This window comes from Cebus imitator, unplaced genomic scaffold, assembly GCF_001604975.1.
Source record: "Cebus imitator isolate Cc_AM_T3 unplaced genomic scaffold, Cebus_imitator-1.0 Scaffold189, whole genome shotgun sequence".
Lineage (NCBI taxonomy): Eukaryota > Metazoa > Chordata > Mammalia > Primates > Cebidae > Cebus > Cebus imitator.
The window spans coordinates 3174004-3189679 of NW_016107504.1; the positions used below are offsets into that span (position 1 = coordinate 3174004).

Sequence of the window (15676 nt, forward strand, 5' to 3'; positions counted from 1 at the left end):
TGTCTCCCTACAGAGCAAACAGCAGGCATGCTTACTTTCCAGTACAAAAAAAAAATAAGATATTCAGGCCCTTTAAGCTCAGAGTTCCTCTCCTATGACACAAATGCCGACATGATACTTCTGGCTACTGCTATTGTTGTGAGTAAAAAGTGTCCCTCATCTCTGACCCAAAAGTCTATGGTCCCATGAAGTTTTGCAGGCATATCTGTTTACCTGCAAGCAGGGTAAAATCTCAGACTCTCTGCCATTCTGGACACATGGCAGAAAGCTATAATCTATACCTGTTATTATAAACGCGTGTTCATTATCTAATAGTAAAATGTTCAGAAGCTGAGTAGAAATTCGACCAACATTTTCTTCTGCAAAAATGAATCATCTCCTCATTGTAGTATGCTATTATAACCATCTCATTAACCATTATAAGGAAACTCTTCAAATGGAGTATTAATTTCCTCAACTCTCTGCCCTGATGGCCAACTGACATTTTGCTACAAGGTACCGTTGTTTCAAATGAAATACCAAACACCGTCTCAATGGTAAAATAAATCCAAGCATTAATATTGCTAAGCAGTTTTGCATCCTCCGAAACATCATTAAAATAACTAGCATTAAGCATTTTTTTCAGAAAGTTTACTAAATGGAAGGCCTAAGACATTATTCTTTTATGAGGCCCAAATTGGAAGGTTATAGTGGGTTATTTTTTAAAAATGAAGAATCAGGCCAGGAGCGGTGGCTCACGTCTGTAATCCTAGCACTTTGTGAGGCTGAGGCAGATGGAGCGCCTGAGGTCAGAAGTTCGGGACCAACCTGACCAATATGGTGAAACCCCATCTCTACTAAAAATACAAAAATTAGTATTTATTTTTTTTTAGTATTTTTACAGGCGGGTGCCTGTAATCCCAGCTACTCGGAGGCCGAGGCAGGAGAATTGTTTGAACCCAGGAGGTAGAGGTTGCAGTGAGCCGAGATGGCGCTACTGCACCGCAGCCTAGGTGACAGAGCAANTGACTGAATGAAAGAACACGTGGGAACCTGGTAAAAGATGATTTTGGGTGTGTCTGGGAGGGTGTTTCCCGAGGAGATGACTGTGGAAGTTTGAGTGGACTAGGCGGGGAAGATCTGCCCTTGATCTGGGAACAAATCCAGAAGGCAGACCAGTCTATCCTAGAGCTAGGGCAGACGTTTCCTCTGCTGCCTTGGACATCAGTAACTCAACTCCACAAAAGTGCATTATCACAATGTTAACTTTGTTTTTTGAGAGGGAGTCTCACTCTGTCACCCAGGCTGGAGTACAGTGGCATGATCTTGGCTCACTGCAACTTCCCCCTCCCAGGCTCAAGCGATTCTCCTGCTTCAGCCTCCTGAGTAGCTGGGATTACAGGCGCCTGCCACCACGCCCAGCTCATTTTTGTATATTTAGTAGAGGTGGGGTTTCTCCACCTTGGTCAGGCTGGTCTCAGACTACTGAATTTAAGTGATCTACCCGCCTCGGCCTCCCACAGTGCTGGGATTACAGGAGTCACCACACCCAGCCTCACAACGTTCACATTGTATGTAAGCATTGTATGTGTACGTAAAAAACATTGAAACTTCCTCAATAAATGAAGAGATGTCCTTTTTATACATCTGCATTTGTGAAAGACAACATTTCTGTAGATCTTGGCCGCTTGGGTGACGGCATAGGCAATGGAGTCTCATTGAGGTTTTTGTTTGTTTTGACACAGGGTCTCACTCTGTCACTCGGGGTGGAGTGCAGTGGTATGACCACGGCTCACTGCAACCTCAACCTCCTGGGCTTGAGTGATCCTCCTGCCTAAGACTCTGGAGTAGGTGGGACTACAGGTGTTAAAAATTTTTTAAACATTTTCTGTGGCTCACGCCTGTAATCCCAACACTTTAGGAGACTGAGGTGGGCAGAGAACCTAAAATCAGGAGTTCAAAACCAGCCTGGTGAACATGGTGAAACCCTGTCTCTACTAAAAGTGCAAAAATTAGCCAGTGTGGTGGCAGGCACCTGTAACAGCTATTCGGCAGGAGGCAGGAGAATTGCTTGAATCCAGGAGACGGAGGTTACAGCGAGCCGACACGGTGCCACTGCACTCCAGCCTGGGCAACAGAGCAACACTCCATATCAAAAAAAAAAAAAAGAAGAATCATTTGACAGCAACTGCCATAAAGTCTGAACCACTGATTACATCTCAACAATTTAGTGAAATTTACTAAGTTACTTTTTTTGAGGAGAAAGGGAGAGAAAATCTTAGTCATATATGGTCTTGATAGTTTTTAAACATTTTTAAACTTTTTTTTTTCAGTCAAAGAACTTTTGTGGATTTATTCATGTCACTTGTTTCCCTGACCTACTGAAATAACAAACCTGGAATAGGTAAATTAAATTATTTTTACTGCTTTACTTACAGTTTTCTGGGTTGGATCCCAACTCTTCTACTGATTGCATGCTGTGAATCTCAAATCCTTCAGGGTACTCTGCTTTATTGATAGTCTTATTGTCCACATAAATGATATGCTTAACACAATTGATATCTAACAATGCAGTCTGTTGAACAGAAAGAAAAACAAAACAGCTATTAAATTGGAGCCTGCAACAAAAATTCACTTATTGAACATTTTCCTGTCCTGCCAGACAATGCAACCATGAATTAAAAGAAAATTTCATATTTACCTTAAGTTTACTTTCCAGAAGTTCGACACTAGTAATCAGATAGGAAGCCTCAGATTCATTTAGCCCATGAACTACTGCTTCTTTGCCAAGTGTGGCATATAAAGTCACAACTACATAATAAAAATAAACACAAATTTTAAGTAATAAACATCTATTAGAAAGAGATATTATTTAAGTCAGTCTTTAACAATAGGTACACTTAGAGACACCAAGACATTGTATAATTTAATTTGATTTCATAGTCTCTGTTACTACCCTTCAACCTTGCCTCAAACTCCCTGGTAGCACAAAGTTTTTCTTACAAATTCCCAGGACTCTCACTTCCTAAACCTGAAGAAACCCAGAAATATGGCATTGCCACAGCTGATCTAAAATCTGTCAAGATGCTCAAGGCCAATAGGTACTGGCTGAACTCAATTCAGGTAGACTGGTCCAGCTAGGGCTTCCTCATGATACACACTTTCATTGGCCATAGCCTCCAAAGCAAAGATATGTCCTTGAAAATCTAAAGGATCTTAAGTCAGAAGATCAGCCACAAATAATGTTCTTACTCCTTCTAAGAAGCCGTTTTAGTGAGTCCAATGTCCAATGTGATTGGCGACCTCCACACTTTAATTAGAGGGATCAAGGAGATCTACTCCTTAGGAGCCAACAAAAATTAAACATAAACTTGAACCAAGATCAGTTAGAATCAAAGGACATTTTCTAAACTTAGAAAGAATTGGAAATTGAGCTCTAGACTGGCAACCAGAAACAACAACGTGGTTAAAATTAGCCACTTTTCACAAGCTGTTGATTGTTGAAAGTGGGTGATGGGTACACAGGGGATCATTTCCATATTATCTATTTTTTTCTTTGAAATTCAAACTCTCCAATCCTACCCTACAATGTTATATTTCATTCAACAAACAATATAGTACTTACTATGTGACAATGCATTGTTTATTTCTTAAGTGGTGACAACAACAAATGCTTGAGTGTTAGAAATATACTCAATTTTACTTTCTAACATATCTAATGCCAATTCCAGCTGTCACATGCATATTTCACATGTAAAATGGAATAAGTCAAATAAGGGATCTCAAAGTGAAGCAATGAACTTGAATTATCCTAAGAATTTTTTCTTGTTCTTTTAATCATTACTCTTTGTGTATCACCTCTAAAAAATACCCCCAAACTCCAACTCTTTTAGGTACAATTCATTTCCAACTGGAAAATAAAAGTCTAAATCACATCCCTTAAAGATGCCAATTCCCATATTAGTTCTTAGAAGTTACCATATTTAATAGGAGTTACTAGTTATCTTTTAGCCACAATATTACATACTGTATTATGGACATAATTTGTGTGTAAAATGGCTAACCAACACGTACTTTTAAATCATAAGCATCTCAAAACAATTTTCACATGCAAGCAAAGAGTCTTGTCTCCCTTCTCCAAAAACATGAGGCACTTACGAGGAAAGTTGTACTTAAAGCAGGTCTGTGCTGCAATCATCCATTCAGCCCTGGTCTCACAGAAGATGGCAATCGTGTTCTTTGGTTTTAGTCCCAGTGCAGTGAGTCCACTACCAAAGTTGTTCACTCTGAGGTTCACTTCAAGATAGTTCATCCATTTATAATTCCCAAGAATTAACTGTCAAAGTGATATACTCTCTAATATTAGTATATTCAAACAAGCAATTTAAATACTATCCAAAGCATAAAACTCCAAAAATGTTCTTAAGTGAACATACAGAACCTATGAGCGGCTTCTGAGTAGTTTTACACATCACTATAATAGAATGCCAGCATATTTAAAACACACTCGATTTATGATAAAACAAATGTGTCTTCGTCTTTAAAAAAATAAATGAAAATCACTAAAATACTTTACCTTCTTAAAAACTTTTCCATTTGGCTGCATTTCATTTTCTTCACTTAGGATTTCCCTGGTCCCAAGGCTGTCCTTTTTCCCAAACTTGGATACAGCATGGTCAAACAATTTATCCAGAGTATCTGCTCCAGGGATGTCTATTACAGCTAGCGAGTCGAAGTGTGTGACAGAGCGATATGGACTTCCGGGTTTGTCTGAAGTGGGCTTAGCTTTTATTCTCTTTGCCATAGCGTTTTTCTTCTTGGCATTGGTAAGAAAATACCATGGAATAAATATAAGGGCACTGTATATTGTTATTAACAAGTGGACAGGCAGCAAAATAATGGTGAGCACATTTAGCTTAAGTTTCATAGTGGAAAGGCTTCTAAAATGGTGCTTATTTCTTGTTATTCTTTGGTTTTTGAAAGCCTTATTTTGCTGAAGAAGGCAATAACGGAAGCAGCAGTAAGAATAGCAGTAGAGCCAAGGCAGTTCAATCTTAGTGATACAGATAAAAGTTAGTAATCTTTGGAAGCCGACAATAAAGTACACCTGTAGGTGATGACAATGAACCAAGCAGAGAGCAGGAAAAACAAAAACAAAAACAAAAGAGAATTAACAAGTTGATAGCATAATTGATTTAAATACTCAGGTCTTTATGAGCTTACACAATTAATTACAGAAAACTGAAATAACTGGTCTGAAAGGCTGGTATTTTCCATTTATAATCATGATTGACATAAATGTCTTTGAGCACACCAACTCCTGAATTTAATTTTTTCTAGGTTTCTAGGTGTACTGGTGCTCTGCATATCATTCTGTGAGTTGAATAACAGCCTTAATACTTATACAAATACATGAATATGATATTTAAGTTTGGCAAAACTTTGGAAGAATAGGGTATGCCAAGAATGAGATTTCTCTTAAACGTGTATATAAACTAGACAGCCTTAAATAGGGTTAGGCGTACATCCAAAGGGAGGGGAGTGGGGCAGAAACTACCAACTTAGATTTATTTCTCAAAGATCAACCCAGAAACATTATTCTGAGTTCTTCATTAAAGTAAATTTCTGAAGTAATGTTATTTACTATCTCCTATTCCCCATATGGGAGCAATACAATTGTAAAATCATTTCCTACATGTCCACTTTGTGCTCAAAACTGCACTAGTTGCCTAGGAGTGGTAATACAAGTCTGAAGTAGTATTAATTCCTGGTCCTTGCCTATTACAAGTTAACACTTATGAGTCAACTATCACAGAAGATAGATCCAGTGTTTTTTAAACTGTTTGGGCACATGGGGACAAGGGTACAACTAAACCATCTCTTCTAAAAAACACTACTGCAAACTGCCCATATGTAATACTAAAAGTGGAGTTGCTCTGGCTGAAACAGGGTTTGGGGATGTCCAGAGTCCCACCCCAGAATTCCGGGAATCCCAATTCCCAAGATGATCACTAAAGCAATTCTACTGAAAAGCCTTGTGGTAATACATAACTAATACACAACTACGACACACAGTATAAGCAGTAGTATAAACAATGAGTGCAAAAGGAGTTCAGAGGAAGTGCAAAATGGCCAAGAGTAACTAGGAGAGGCTTTGTGGAGATTAGATTTAAGCTGGATCTTATGTTGGGCATCTAGAAATGAAAGAGGAATGGAAGGCATTCCAGGCTCAGAGACCATATGAAAAAAGATACAAAGGTGGGAATGAAAGGACTTTGGGAGAATAGGAAGTACCAATAGCAAGGACACTAGTCTGACTGGGGCATAGGGTACACACTGACTAAATACACTATGGTAGTTACAAGATCTGACAAATCAGGTAAGGTAATTTTGATTGGATTACGCAGAAAGCTGGGGGCTGCAGCAGGTTAGAAAAGCAGTGTCATGGGAAAGAAACCACAGAAACAGTCTCAAGAATGGTAATTTTTTTTTTGAGACAAGACCTCACTTTGTCACCCAGGCTAGAGTACAGTGGCATGATCTCAGCTCACTGCAACCTCTGCCTCCCGAGCTCAAGAGATCGTACTATCTCAGCCTCTGGAGTAGCTGGGAATACAGATGTGCATCACCACGCCTGGCTAGGTTTTTTGTGCTTTTTGTAGAGATGGGGTTTCACTATGTTGCTCAGGCTGTTCTCAAATTCCTGGGCTCAAGCAATCTGCCCTCCATGGCCTCCCGAAGTGCTGGGATTACAGAAGGGGGCCACCGTACCCAGCCCAAGAATAGTAGTATGTTTCAAGGAGTTTGCCTTCCATTGAGAAAGCTATTTTGGTGAGTAGTAGCATATTTCAACAATAAAAATCAAAGTATTAGTCAACTTTGAAGAGACAAACTGAAGCCCATCCTTCTGCAACTTTTGTAGAAAGACTAACAGACTTAATTCAATTGACCCCAGGCTAGTTGATTGTTTTTATATCATCTACTATAAAATGGTAGCTTAACCCTGTGTCTGCCTTTGTTTATTTCATTTAGCTGAGTGCACTGAAATGAGCAAGAAACTAGAAATCACTGGGTGTCAATCCTCATCTTTGCCCCTAACTGCCTATGTAACCTTAAGCAAACCATCTGCCTGAGTCTGGGAGCACACTAGATCAGTAGGCCTTTTTGACAATGAGACCTAGAAACCCAATTCCCCTCAGAAAGACATGCTAAACGATACAATTTCAAGGAACTCACAAGTTCTTTGAAATCCATCCACGAACTTCAAAAGGCAATAACCATGAAATAAGAATATCTGGCCTGGATGATCTCTTAGGGCCTTTCCAGGTTTAAATTCTATGATTTACCCTACCTGAAAGTACTTTCTCAGTCTCTTAGACAAGTCTGCTCATTCATTTCTTCAAGATAAGGTGTGTCGTGTCAAGTGTTTTATCACAGTACTGGTCCTCAATATGTAAGACCCCCTCTAACAATCCTCTCCTCCCATTGAAGATTTCATGACTACTCAAGTCTAGAACAATCTTCACTTTTTCTAATTCCTTACATCATTAGGAAAGCTACCACTCGATCTGATACATGATTATATTACCTTCACTTCCAAACTTCTGGGTACCTTAGTATAGAACACAGCCCAGTAGTTCTCAACCATATCAAACCCAACATGTCTTTCTTATGACAAATATTTTGTGATACCTTTTCATAAACATCAAGGATAGTCATAATGTACCAACACACCATTTTTAAAAATAATTTCTTACTGGTAAAAGAGTACGATAAAGAAACTAATTTAAAATAACAAAAAATACTTGTTTCAATGCATACATTCTCAGAGACAATATTAGCAGACATGAAAGCATGTCTTCACATTTATAAAATTACCCTAAGAGGTGAGTACCATGCTACCCTCAATTGAGAAATCTACAGACTTAAGGCTGAAAATATATAAAGAAATAGAAAATAGCTTTTGAAGAGTTTATACTTTAGTTGGATTTAAACTGCACTGTATGTTTTTTAGCTATTCATGTTATATACATTTAACCTTTTATACAATTTGCCTTAGGTGTTAGAGAAAGAGAAAAGCTTTCTATGTAATCCTTATGGTGCTTAGTACAGACACACACACACACACACACACACACACACACACACACACACACAAAGTAGGCAAGGCTCAAAGAACATTCAGGTGGAAAGAAACCAGAAAGATCATTTAGTCTAGAGGTTTTCAAATTCTTTCTGCAGGTAGTGAGGGGGTAATGGGTCATCCATTTGAATAAAATCTTACATCGATATAAAAACACAAGTGTAGATAAAAGCAAAAAGCTGAGTTGCTCTAGTAGGGGAGGCTATAACAGCCCCTAAAGGACTCCTTGGAACTTCCAGTTCAGCTGAATATTTGAACCACTGATATTGAATGATCCCTCATCTTACAGAGAAGCAAATGAATGGCAGAGCACAAATTGAGTACCCAGTGCTCTTTCAAGTACACTAGCCAGCCTCTGCCCAGTTTTGCCTATCATCTTAAACTATAATACTTCCTTGTCAAGAGGTTTTCAAGGGGTTATACTCAGCCTATTGATTTCACTTCAAAAAGATTTGAACATTCCATTTCACTTAAAAAAAAAAAAGAATAAAATGTCTCATAAGAGAAACAACAAAAATTTTCTAGGCTCACAGATCTGTGTTTAAAACATGGTTCTATACAGCCATAAAATGGAATGAGTTTATGTCCTTTGCAGGGACATGGATGATGCTAGAAACCATCATTCTCAGCAAACTAACACAGGAACAGAAAACCAAATACCACATGTTCTCACTCATAAGTGGGAGTTGAACAATGAGAACACATGAACACAGGGAGGGGAACATCACACACAGGGGCATATCGGGGGGTTGGGGGGCCAAGGGAAGGACAGCATTAGGAGAAATACCTAATGTAGATGATGGGTTGATGGGTGCAGCAAACCATCATGGCATGTGTATGCCTATGTAACAAACCTGCATGTTCTGCACATGTACCCCAGAGCTTAAAGCATAATTTTACAAAAAGCTCTGTATTAATGGTTTCATCTGTAAAACAGGGATACTGCTTGTATGACCTACTTTATAGTGCTGATGGGAGAAACCTTTGTCTTGCTCCTCTTAAATTCCATAGGCAATCATACTCAGTCCCTGACAAACGCACTCATCTCTCTTGCCATGCTCTCACTTGGTTGTACTTAATCAACTCAGCCTCAGCCTGGTTCTATCCTATCCAATTCTCCACCTAATCTGTAGCTGTACCTATGCAGCTGAATTTGCTGTGAGAAACACACAACTGTGCTGAATGTCTCACTTTAAATTTGTGATTGCTACCACAAATGGGCTCTCCCTCATGCAGAGAGACCACACTGCACTAGTCCACTCACTGGCCCACTCTTCCGGATTTCATACTTTACTCTCTTCAGACCACCAACATTCCTAATCCAGCCTCATTCTCAGTAGCGGACCTATTTTGCAGAGAAAACAGCAACAATCCAAAGCGAATATCCACTGACTCTCACCACTACATCTACCCACCTCATCACATCTGTGGCCACATACTGTTTTCTCTCCTGTGACCATGGATGAACTGTTGATGTTCCTAGCTAAGGCCAACAGCTTCACTTGTGTATTACACCTTGTCTTTACAAGGACACAGAAGTGCTACTCTACCAATTCCTCCCTTTCTGTCCTGCCTCATTAATTTCCCCTGCTCTTCTGAACTATTCCCTTCAGCTTCATAACCAGCTGTTCTTTCTTTCATCTTAGAAAACATTCCCTCCCTTGTTCCTTATTTTCAGCTATAGCCCATTTATTTTCCAACTCTTTGGCACTGCTTGAAAGAGGTGGGTGTCTACGGCTCTCTGTCTCCCACTTCTCTCCTGTTTTCTCTTGAACCCACTACCATCAGGCTTATGTCTTCTACCACTCTATAAACTTGTTCTCCTTATCAGGGTCTCCAGTGACTTCCATGCTACTAGATCCAAAGGTCAATTAAAGCTCAGTTCTCTTCCTTGACCCACTGGCAGCCTTTAACACAGCTGAACCCCCTTCTGCTTTAAACTTCTTTACTTAGCTTCCAGGAGACCATACTCTTCGGGTTTTCTTCCTACTTGCCTGGCTATTCCTTTTCAGCCCTTTTTTTTTTTTCTGCTTCTTCCTCATATTCCTGACCTCTAAATGATATGAGGCTTGGTCCTTGAACCTCACAATTTTAAATACCACATATTTATGTCATGATGACTTCCAAATTTCTCCCTCAAGCCTGGAAATCTGCCTTAAACACTAGATTTATGTATCTGTTTTCTCAAGAGATCCACTTAGATGTCAGTTAAATACCTCAAACTTAGCATGTTCAAAACCGAGATCATCCTTCCACAATCCTATCTCACCCAGTCTTACCCATCTCTTATCTATTTCACTTGCTTTGACCAAAAATCTTAGATTCACCCTTTTACTCCCTTCTCTTTCTCACACATTCCACAGGCAATTTATCAGCAAATCTTAAGGGTTTGAATCAGTTGAATCTAATTTGAACGAAACAGTTGAATCTAATTCAACTACTTCTCACCACCTCCACTGTTACTGTCCTGGTTTAAGCCACTATCATCTCTCAACTGGATAAATGGGATAGCCAGTCTAGTCTCCCGGCTTCCACTTTGTACCTCTACTATAAATTCTAAACTCAGAAGCCAGAGTACTAGTCTTAAAATGTAAGTTAGATCATACCATTTCTCTGCTCAAAATCTTTCAAAGAATTCCCATATGACTCACCCAGAATATAAGCTAAAGTCCTTACTGTAACCTACAAGACTAGATAATCTTTCCCCTACCCCTCAAGGCTCTGACTTCACCTCCTAGTATGCTTTCTCTGGAACATTCTTCTGCAGTCCCTGTTGTTCCTGCTTCATGACCTTTGTACTTGATGTTCCCTCTGTCTACAATGTTCTTCCAAGACACCTACGTAGCTTATTCTCTTGCCTCCTTTTCTTTTTCTTACTCAAAGAACACCTTCTCAGTGAGGCATTTCTCCAGCCACCTTCTTTCAAAATTGTTTTCCCACACTTTCTATCCCTTACTTGCATTATTTTTTTCTTAGTATCTTTCACTTAGTATTTTTCTTAGTATTTTTCACATAATATACCACATGTTTTATTTTTCGTGTTTACTGTCTATGTCCCTATTAGAATATCAGCTTCACGAGGCAGAGAGTTTGTCTCATTTGCTGCTGAATCTGTGACTGGAACAGAGTCTTTGTGTATTAGCTTCAGTAAAATTGTTTAATGAATTAAGAATATGCACTGAATTGTTCTAATTCTATAAGGTAAAAATATATGCAAGTATAATAACGTTAAGGTAGCTAACTTTAATCATCTTAAAAAGCAATCACTTGTCCATGCCAACATCCTAGGAAATACTATACTCTTAAAATTCCTGGTAATTAAAATAAACTTGAACATGTTGTTAGTTGCTTAATAGAAAATATAAAACTGGAAAAACTGCCTGTTGCACAGAAAGAAAAGATGTGTGGTATAAAAGCATGAAGGTTACACAATTTGCACTATGTGCATTTTCACCGATACTTTTCAAAGGTATGTGGTCCTTCCATGTATGAAGAGTGTTACTGCTATCCCACCATTAGGAGGACATGAACTTTGAGTGGTGCTTCCTTGAGATCAAGTAATGTATTTGTATATCAGCCGGAAAAAGGCAGGGCATTATCTTCAGTCATTGGGATAGTTAATTGCTCCTGCTGAACTTTACCATTCCATATGGGAATCTTAGTAACAACCAGGTATTGAGCATTTACTACAGGCTAGGTACTGTGCTAAGTCCTTCAGATATATTATCTCATTTAATCCTTCAGAAGACTCCTTTGAGGTAGTATCTTCATTTCAAGGATATAACAGACTCAGAGAGATTCAGTTGCCCAAGATAGCACAGCTGAGTAGAGATCTGAACCCAGGTCGATTTGATTTTAAAGTCCATGTTCTTAGCTCAATTGTCTGTGATCCTGGTCATACTGGTATAATCTAAATAAGTGAGGGTGACAAACTTTGGGTATGAAAAAATACTGGCAACAATTTTGAGCACTGATCTGTCCTATATCCTAAGACATTGTGTGTGGGAAGAGGGGGGCTCTCCAGATATCCAGTAAGTACTAGAAGTTTTAGTGAAACATCAGATTCAATTTTATTTTATTTTTTTGTTCTGAGGTGAGGTTTAATGTTAATTATTTCATTCCAGTTACTTCAAACACTCTGAGATACGTTAAACACAAAAAGCGTTAGTGATACATTAAGCTCTAGTACACAATGTAAACAAACACTACATATTAATTAAAATCTGAATTTAAAAGAAGAAATCATCTTACCCAGAAGCATGCGACACAACACCAATTTGAGAATAAAGGAGAAAAACTACTGAACTGCAGTTGGTTAATGCCAAGACATTTTTTCAAAAGTTTTAGAAAATGAACTAAACCAAGCAAGGATCCATGCATCTGCTAAGTTGAAACACACAGTAGTGACAAATTAACTTTGTCCTTGACATAAGATCTTACAAAAAGTTTTTAAGTTAGTTTGAAAATAAACAGTTAACTATATAAGTGCTACTTTTTAGAAGTCTCATATTCAAATTACACATTATTTAAGAGTAATTTAAATACAAAATAAAGGGACAATGTGCCTTCTGAAAAAGATTAGTTACAAACTAGTAAACATTAAATCAGAAAACAATTATAAAAGTTCCAAGAGATTAAACAGATAAGAATACCTGCTGTACTTTAAAAGATCATATTTCTAAATAGATGCTGCATCACAAAGACTTTTGTAAAGGGGTGGAGTACTTCCTTAAAATCTTATTTTCTTTCACACACTATGAAAAACTTCTAAATGATTGTAAAACATACAAGAAAAAGTTCAACTACTAGACTGAGTAAGAATGGTTTCACTTTGCAAATGAAATCAAACTTTATAGGAGGCATTACAATTAACTTATACTTTAACATTAAAACTTAGAGAATGCCAATACCTTAAGAAAATAAAGGCATTAAGAGTTGCTAACGGCCGGGCACGGTGGCTCACGCCTGTAATCCCAGCACTTTGGGAGGCCGAGGCGGGTGGATCACGAGGTCAAGAGATCGAGACCATCCTGGTCAACATGGTGAAACCCTGTCTCTACTAAAACTACAAAAAATTAGCTGGGCATGGTGGTGCGTGCCTGTAATCCCAGCTACTCAGGAGGCTGAGGCAGGAGAATTGCCTAAACCCAGGAGGCGGAGGTTGCTGTGAGCCGAGATCGCACCATTGCACTCCAGCCTGGGTGACAAGAGTGAAACTCCATCTCAAAAAAAAAAAAAAAAAAAAAAAAAAAAGAGTTGCTAACAAGATGTTTCATCAGTCGGCAAGACAAAATAATCATGCAAAATATATGTATTAGTACGGCACTTGTCTCATCTGATTCAAATTGTTATACTGCAAATAACAAGCAGTCTACTCAGTAGGAAATGACTTGTGCAATCAAACCTTAAGCTCAAATATACAGTAATTATAATAAATACATTTTAAAACTGAGAAAAGCAAAACAAAACCTAAGATGACTATATAGATGCTGTATACCAACAGAAAACACCTGTGCCTGGCTAGTTTGAAATCGTCTCAGTTATGACTGATCTTTGGGTACGTCTCTCACAAGATAAACTGAACCCGTTTACTTCACCATCTGGAGAGGTATTAACTCCTGAAGCCGCCATTCTGCCAGTCTCTTCCCAGCTTTTCCCAGCAAAGAAAGCACCTCAGCTGCCATGTTGACAATACTTTCAATGCTCTAGAGTGAGTTCCCTCCCATCACGCCTTAAGAAGATGATCCCCGGCATGCAGCAGATAAGGTTGTTTCTAGGTCATAGGATGTTATAATTGGCATCCTATCTATATATGTTAAAATGCAGACCTCTAGGAGCCAATGTTGCTCCCTACACACTTCACATACACTGTGTAGAATTATACATCTATTCCTCATTTTAAGTGATCAAGACACACTTGATTTTTAAATATGTAGCTTTCTAAAGTTGGGAATTGGTTGTATACAACTTAATCCAATAATTGGCTGTGAATAATTTAATCCAAAGCTTACATTTAAAGGAATCTTGAGGATAAATCAGGCTACAAGTGACACCTACTGGCCAAGCATGATACTATAATCAAACTATTAAACATAATGAAAAAGGGAGAAAAACCAAATTCTGGGTGATATATGTTTAGAGAGCAATACAAATGGTCAGTGCTGTAGAAGGGGAGCAGAGAACATGATGACAATGTCAATGTTGTACAACTGATGCTGAAGAGTAACTGCTGCAGGTCCCTGTACATAAAACCTTGCTGCTAAATTAACCTGCCCATTGCACCATGGGGCAGGGCAGACTTTTATTTTATCTACAAAGTCTGATTTACTGGGCACTTTTTCGCTGTTGGAATATATAGATGATTTTAACATAAGTTAACTGAACATAATTGGGTTATAGAATTTAAAGTTAACTTTTACAATAAATGTGTTTTGTTCAAGTGAAGAATATACAAAATATCTATAGGTTATACATCTATCTCCTGTCATCTTACATATTTATTATAATAAAGTAATACGACATAGGGCTTTCAACCATGAGTGTAGGTTTCAAAAAATCTTTAAGCAGCAGTAGTATTTTCCATAGGAATATCTTCATGTTACAAGGAGAATTTTACAACTGTGCCTTTCTTTTGCCACATGATCTGCCCTCCCCATTTGCTAGAGGAGGAACCAGTTTAATAGGTTAGTTATTGGTCGATGTTGTTTCCAATATGTCAGATTGTTAAAAAATTATTCGACAATGTAGTCTTAAACCATTTCTTATAAAATGGCCAATTAAATGACTATAGTTCAGCTGCCTGACCACCATAATACAAAATTGTATCATGATTTAAAAAAAAAAAAAACTCATTCTGCTCTTCAGTACTAAATATACCTTATAAGTGATTCTAATTAAAGAACTCAAAGACTGATAAATCTGTTAAATATTGAAATCTTATGGCCATATAGTCAACACTCAGATATTAGCCATAGCAAAGAACAGAAGAGCACATATTCTAAAGACAGCAGATAACTCAAAAATGCATTTTATCCTTGTTAGCATTTCATTTTGAGTGTGTCTGACATTTTAGAAATTAAAGAATTCCTACCTAAAGAAGGAAGTCACACAAAGCCAAATACAAGAAGCCATGGAAAGTACCCCTTGAGTTAATGCCTCCACATTAGGATTGGGAATACATGTCATTCTGTTCTCTCCCTCCACATTCATTTATTTATTTGGCTTATGCTTCAGTAAGATGAGTGAGACAAAAGTGATAAGGGTGTTAATTATTTCCATTGTGAAACATATTTTGGGAAAGCTGAGACAAAGGCAATTAATGGGGAGCCTCCAAGTGTCACAAGATACTATCTGCAAACTCCTGAACACAACTGGCCAGATATGTTCATGCCAATGCTTCTGGTAACTCCTACTCTTCACCTTGGCATTTTTTTCCCTTCCATATCTAGATGGGCTACAGATATATGTGTAGGTGTAGGTGTATATCTGTGAGAGAGAAAACAGTATTTTCTGTAGTTAAATCAATTATAGAAGTTTGAATACTACCACTCTTCA

At 38.1% G+C, this 15676-nt stretch overlaps 1 protein-coding gene across 7 annotated transcripts in view; it reads right to left on the reverse strand.

Moving 5' to 3' along the window:
• Positions 1-15676, reverse strand: part of ACSL4 (acyl-CoA synthetase long chain family member 4) — a 90566-nt gene that overhangs the window by 35925 nt on the left and 38965 nt on the right. For 2 of the 7 annotated variants that reach the window (XM_017546490.2, XM_017546491.2), the window contains 4 exons: positions 4556-5086; positions 4138-4315; positions 2681-2790; positions 2416-2554 (listed from right to left, as the gene is read on the reverse strand). In XM_017546490.2, coding sequence (XP_017401979.1) covers positions 2416-2554; positions 2681-2790; positions 4138-4315; positions 4556-4906 — 778 coding nt within the window. In that variant the 5' untranslated portion in view covers positions 4907-5086. Of the gene's footprint in view, positions 1-2415; positions 2555-2680; positions 2791-4137; positions 4316-4555; positions 5087-13722; positions 15619-15676 lie in introns of those variants that run through there. The other 5 variants (XM_017546497.2, XM_017546496.1, XM_017546494.2 and 2 more) reach the window with 3 other exon arrangements.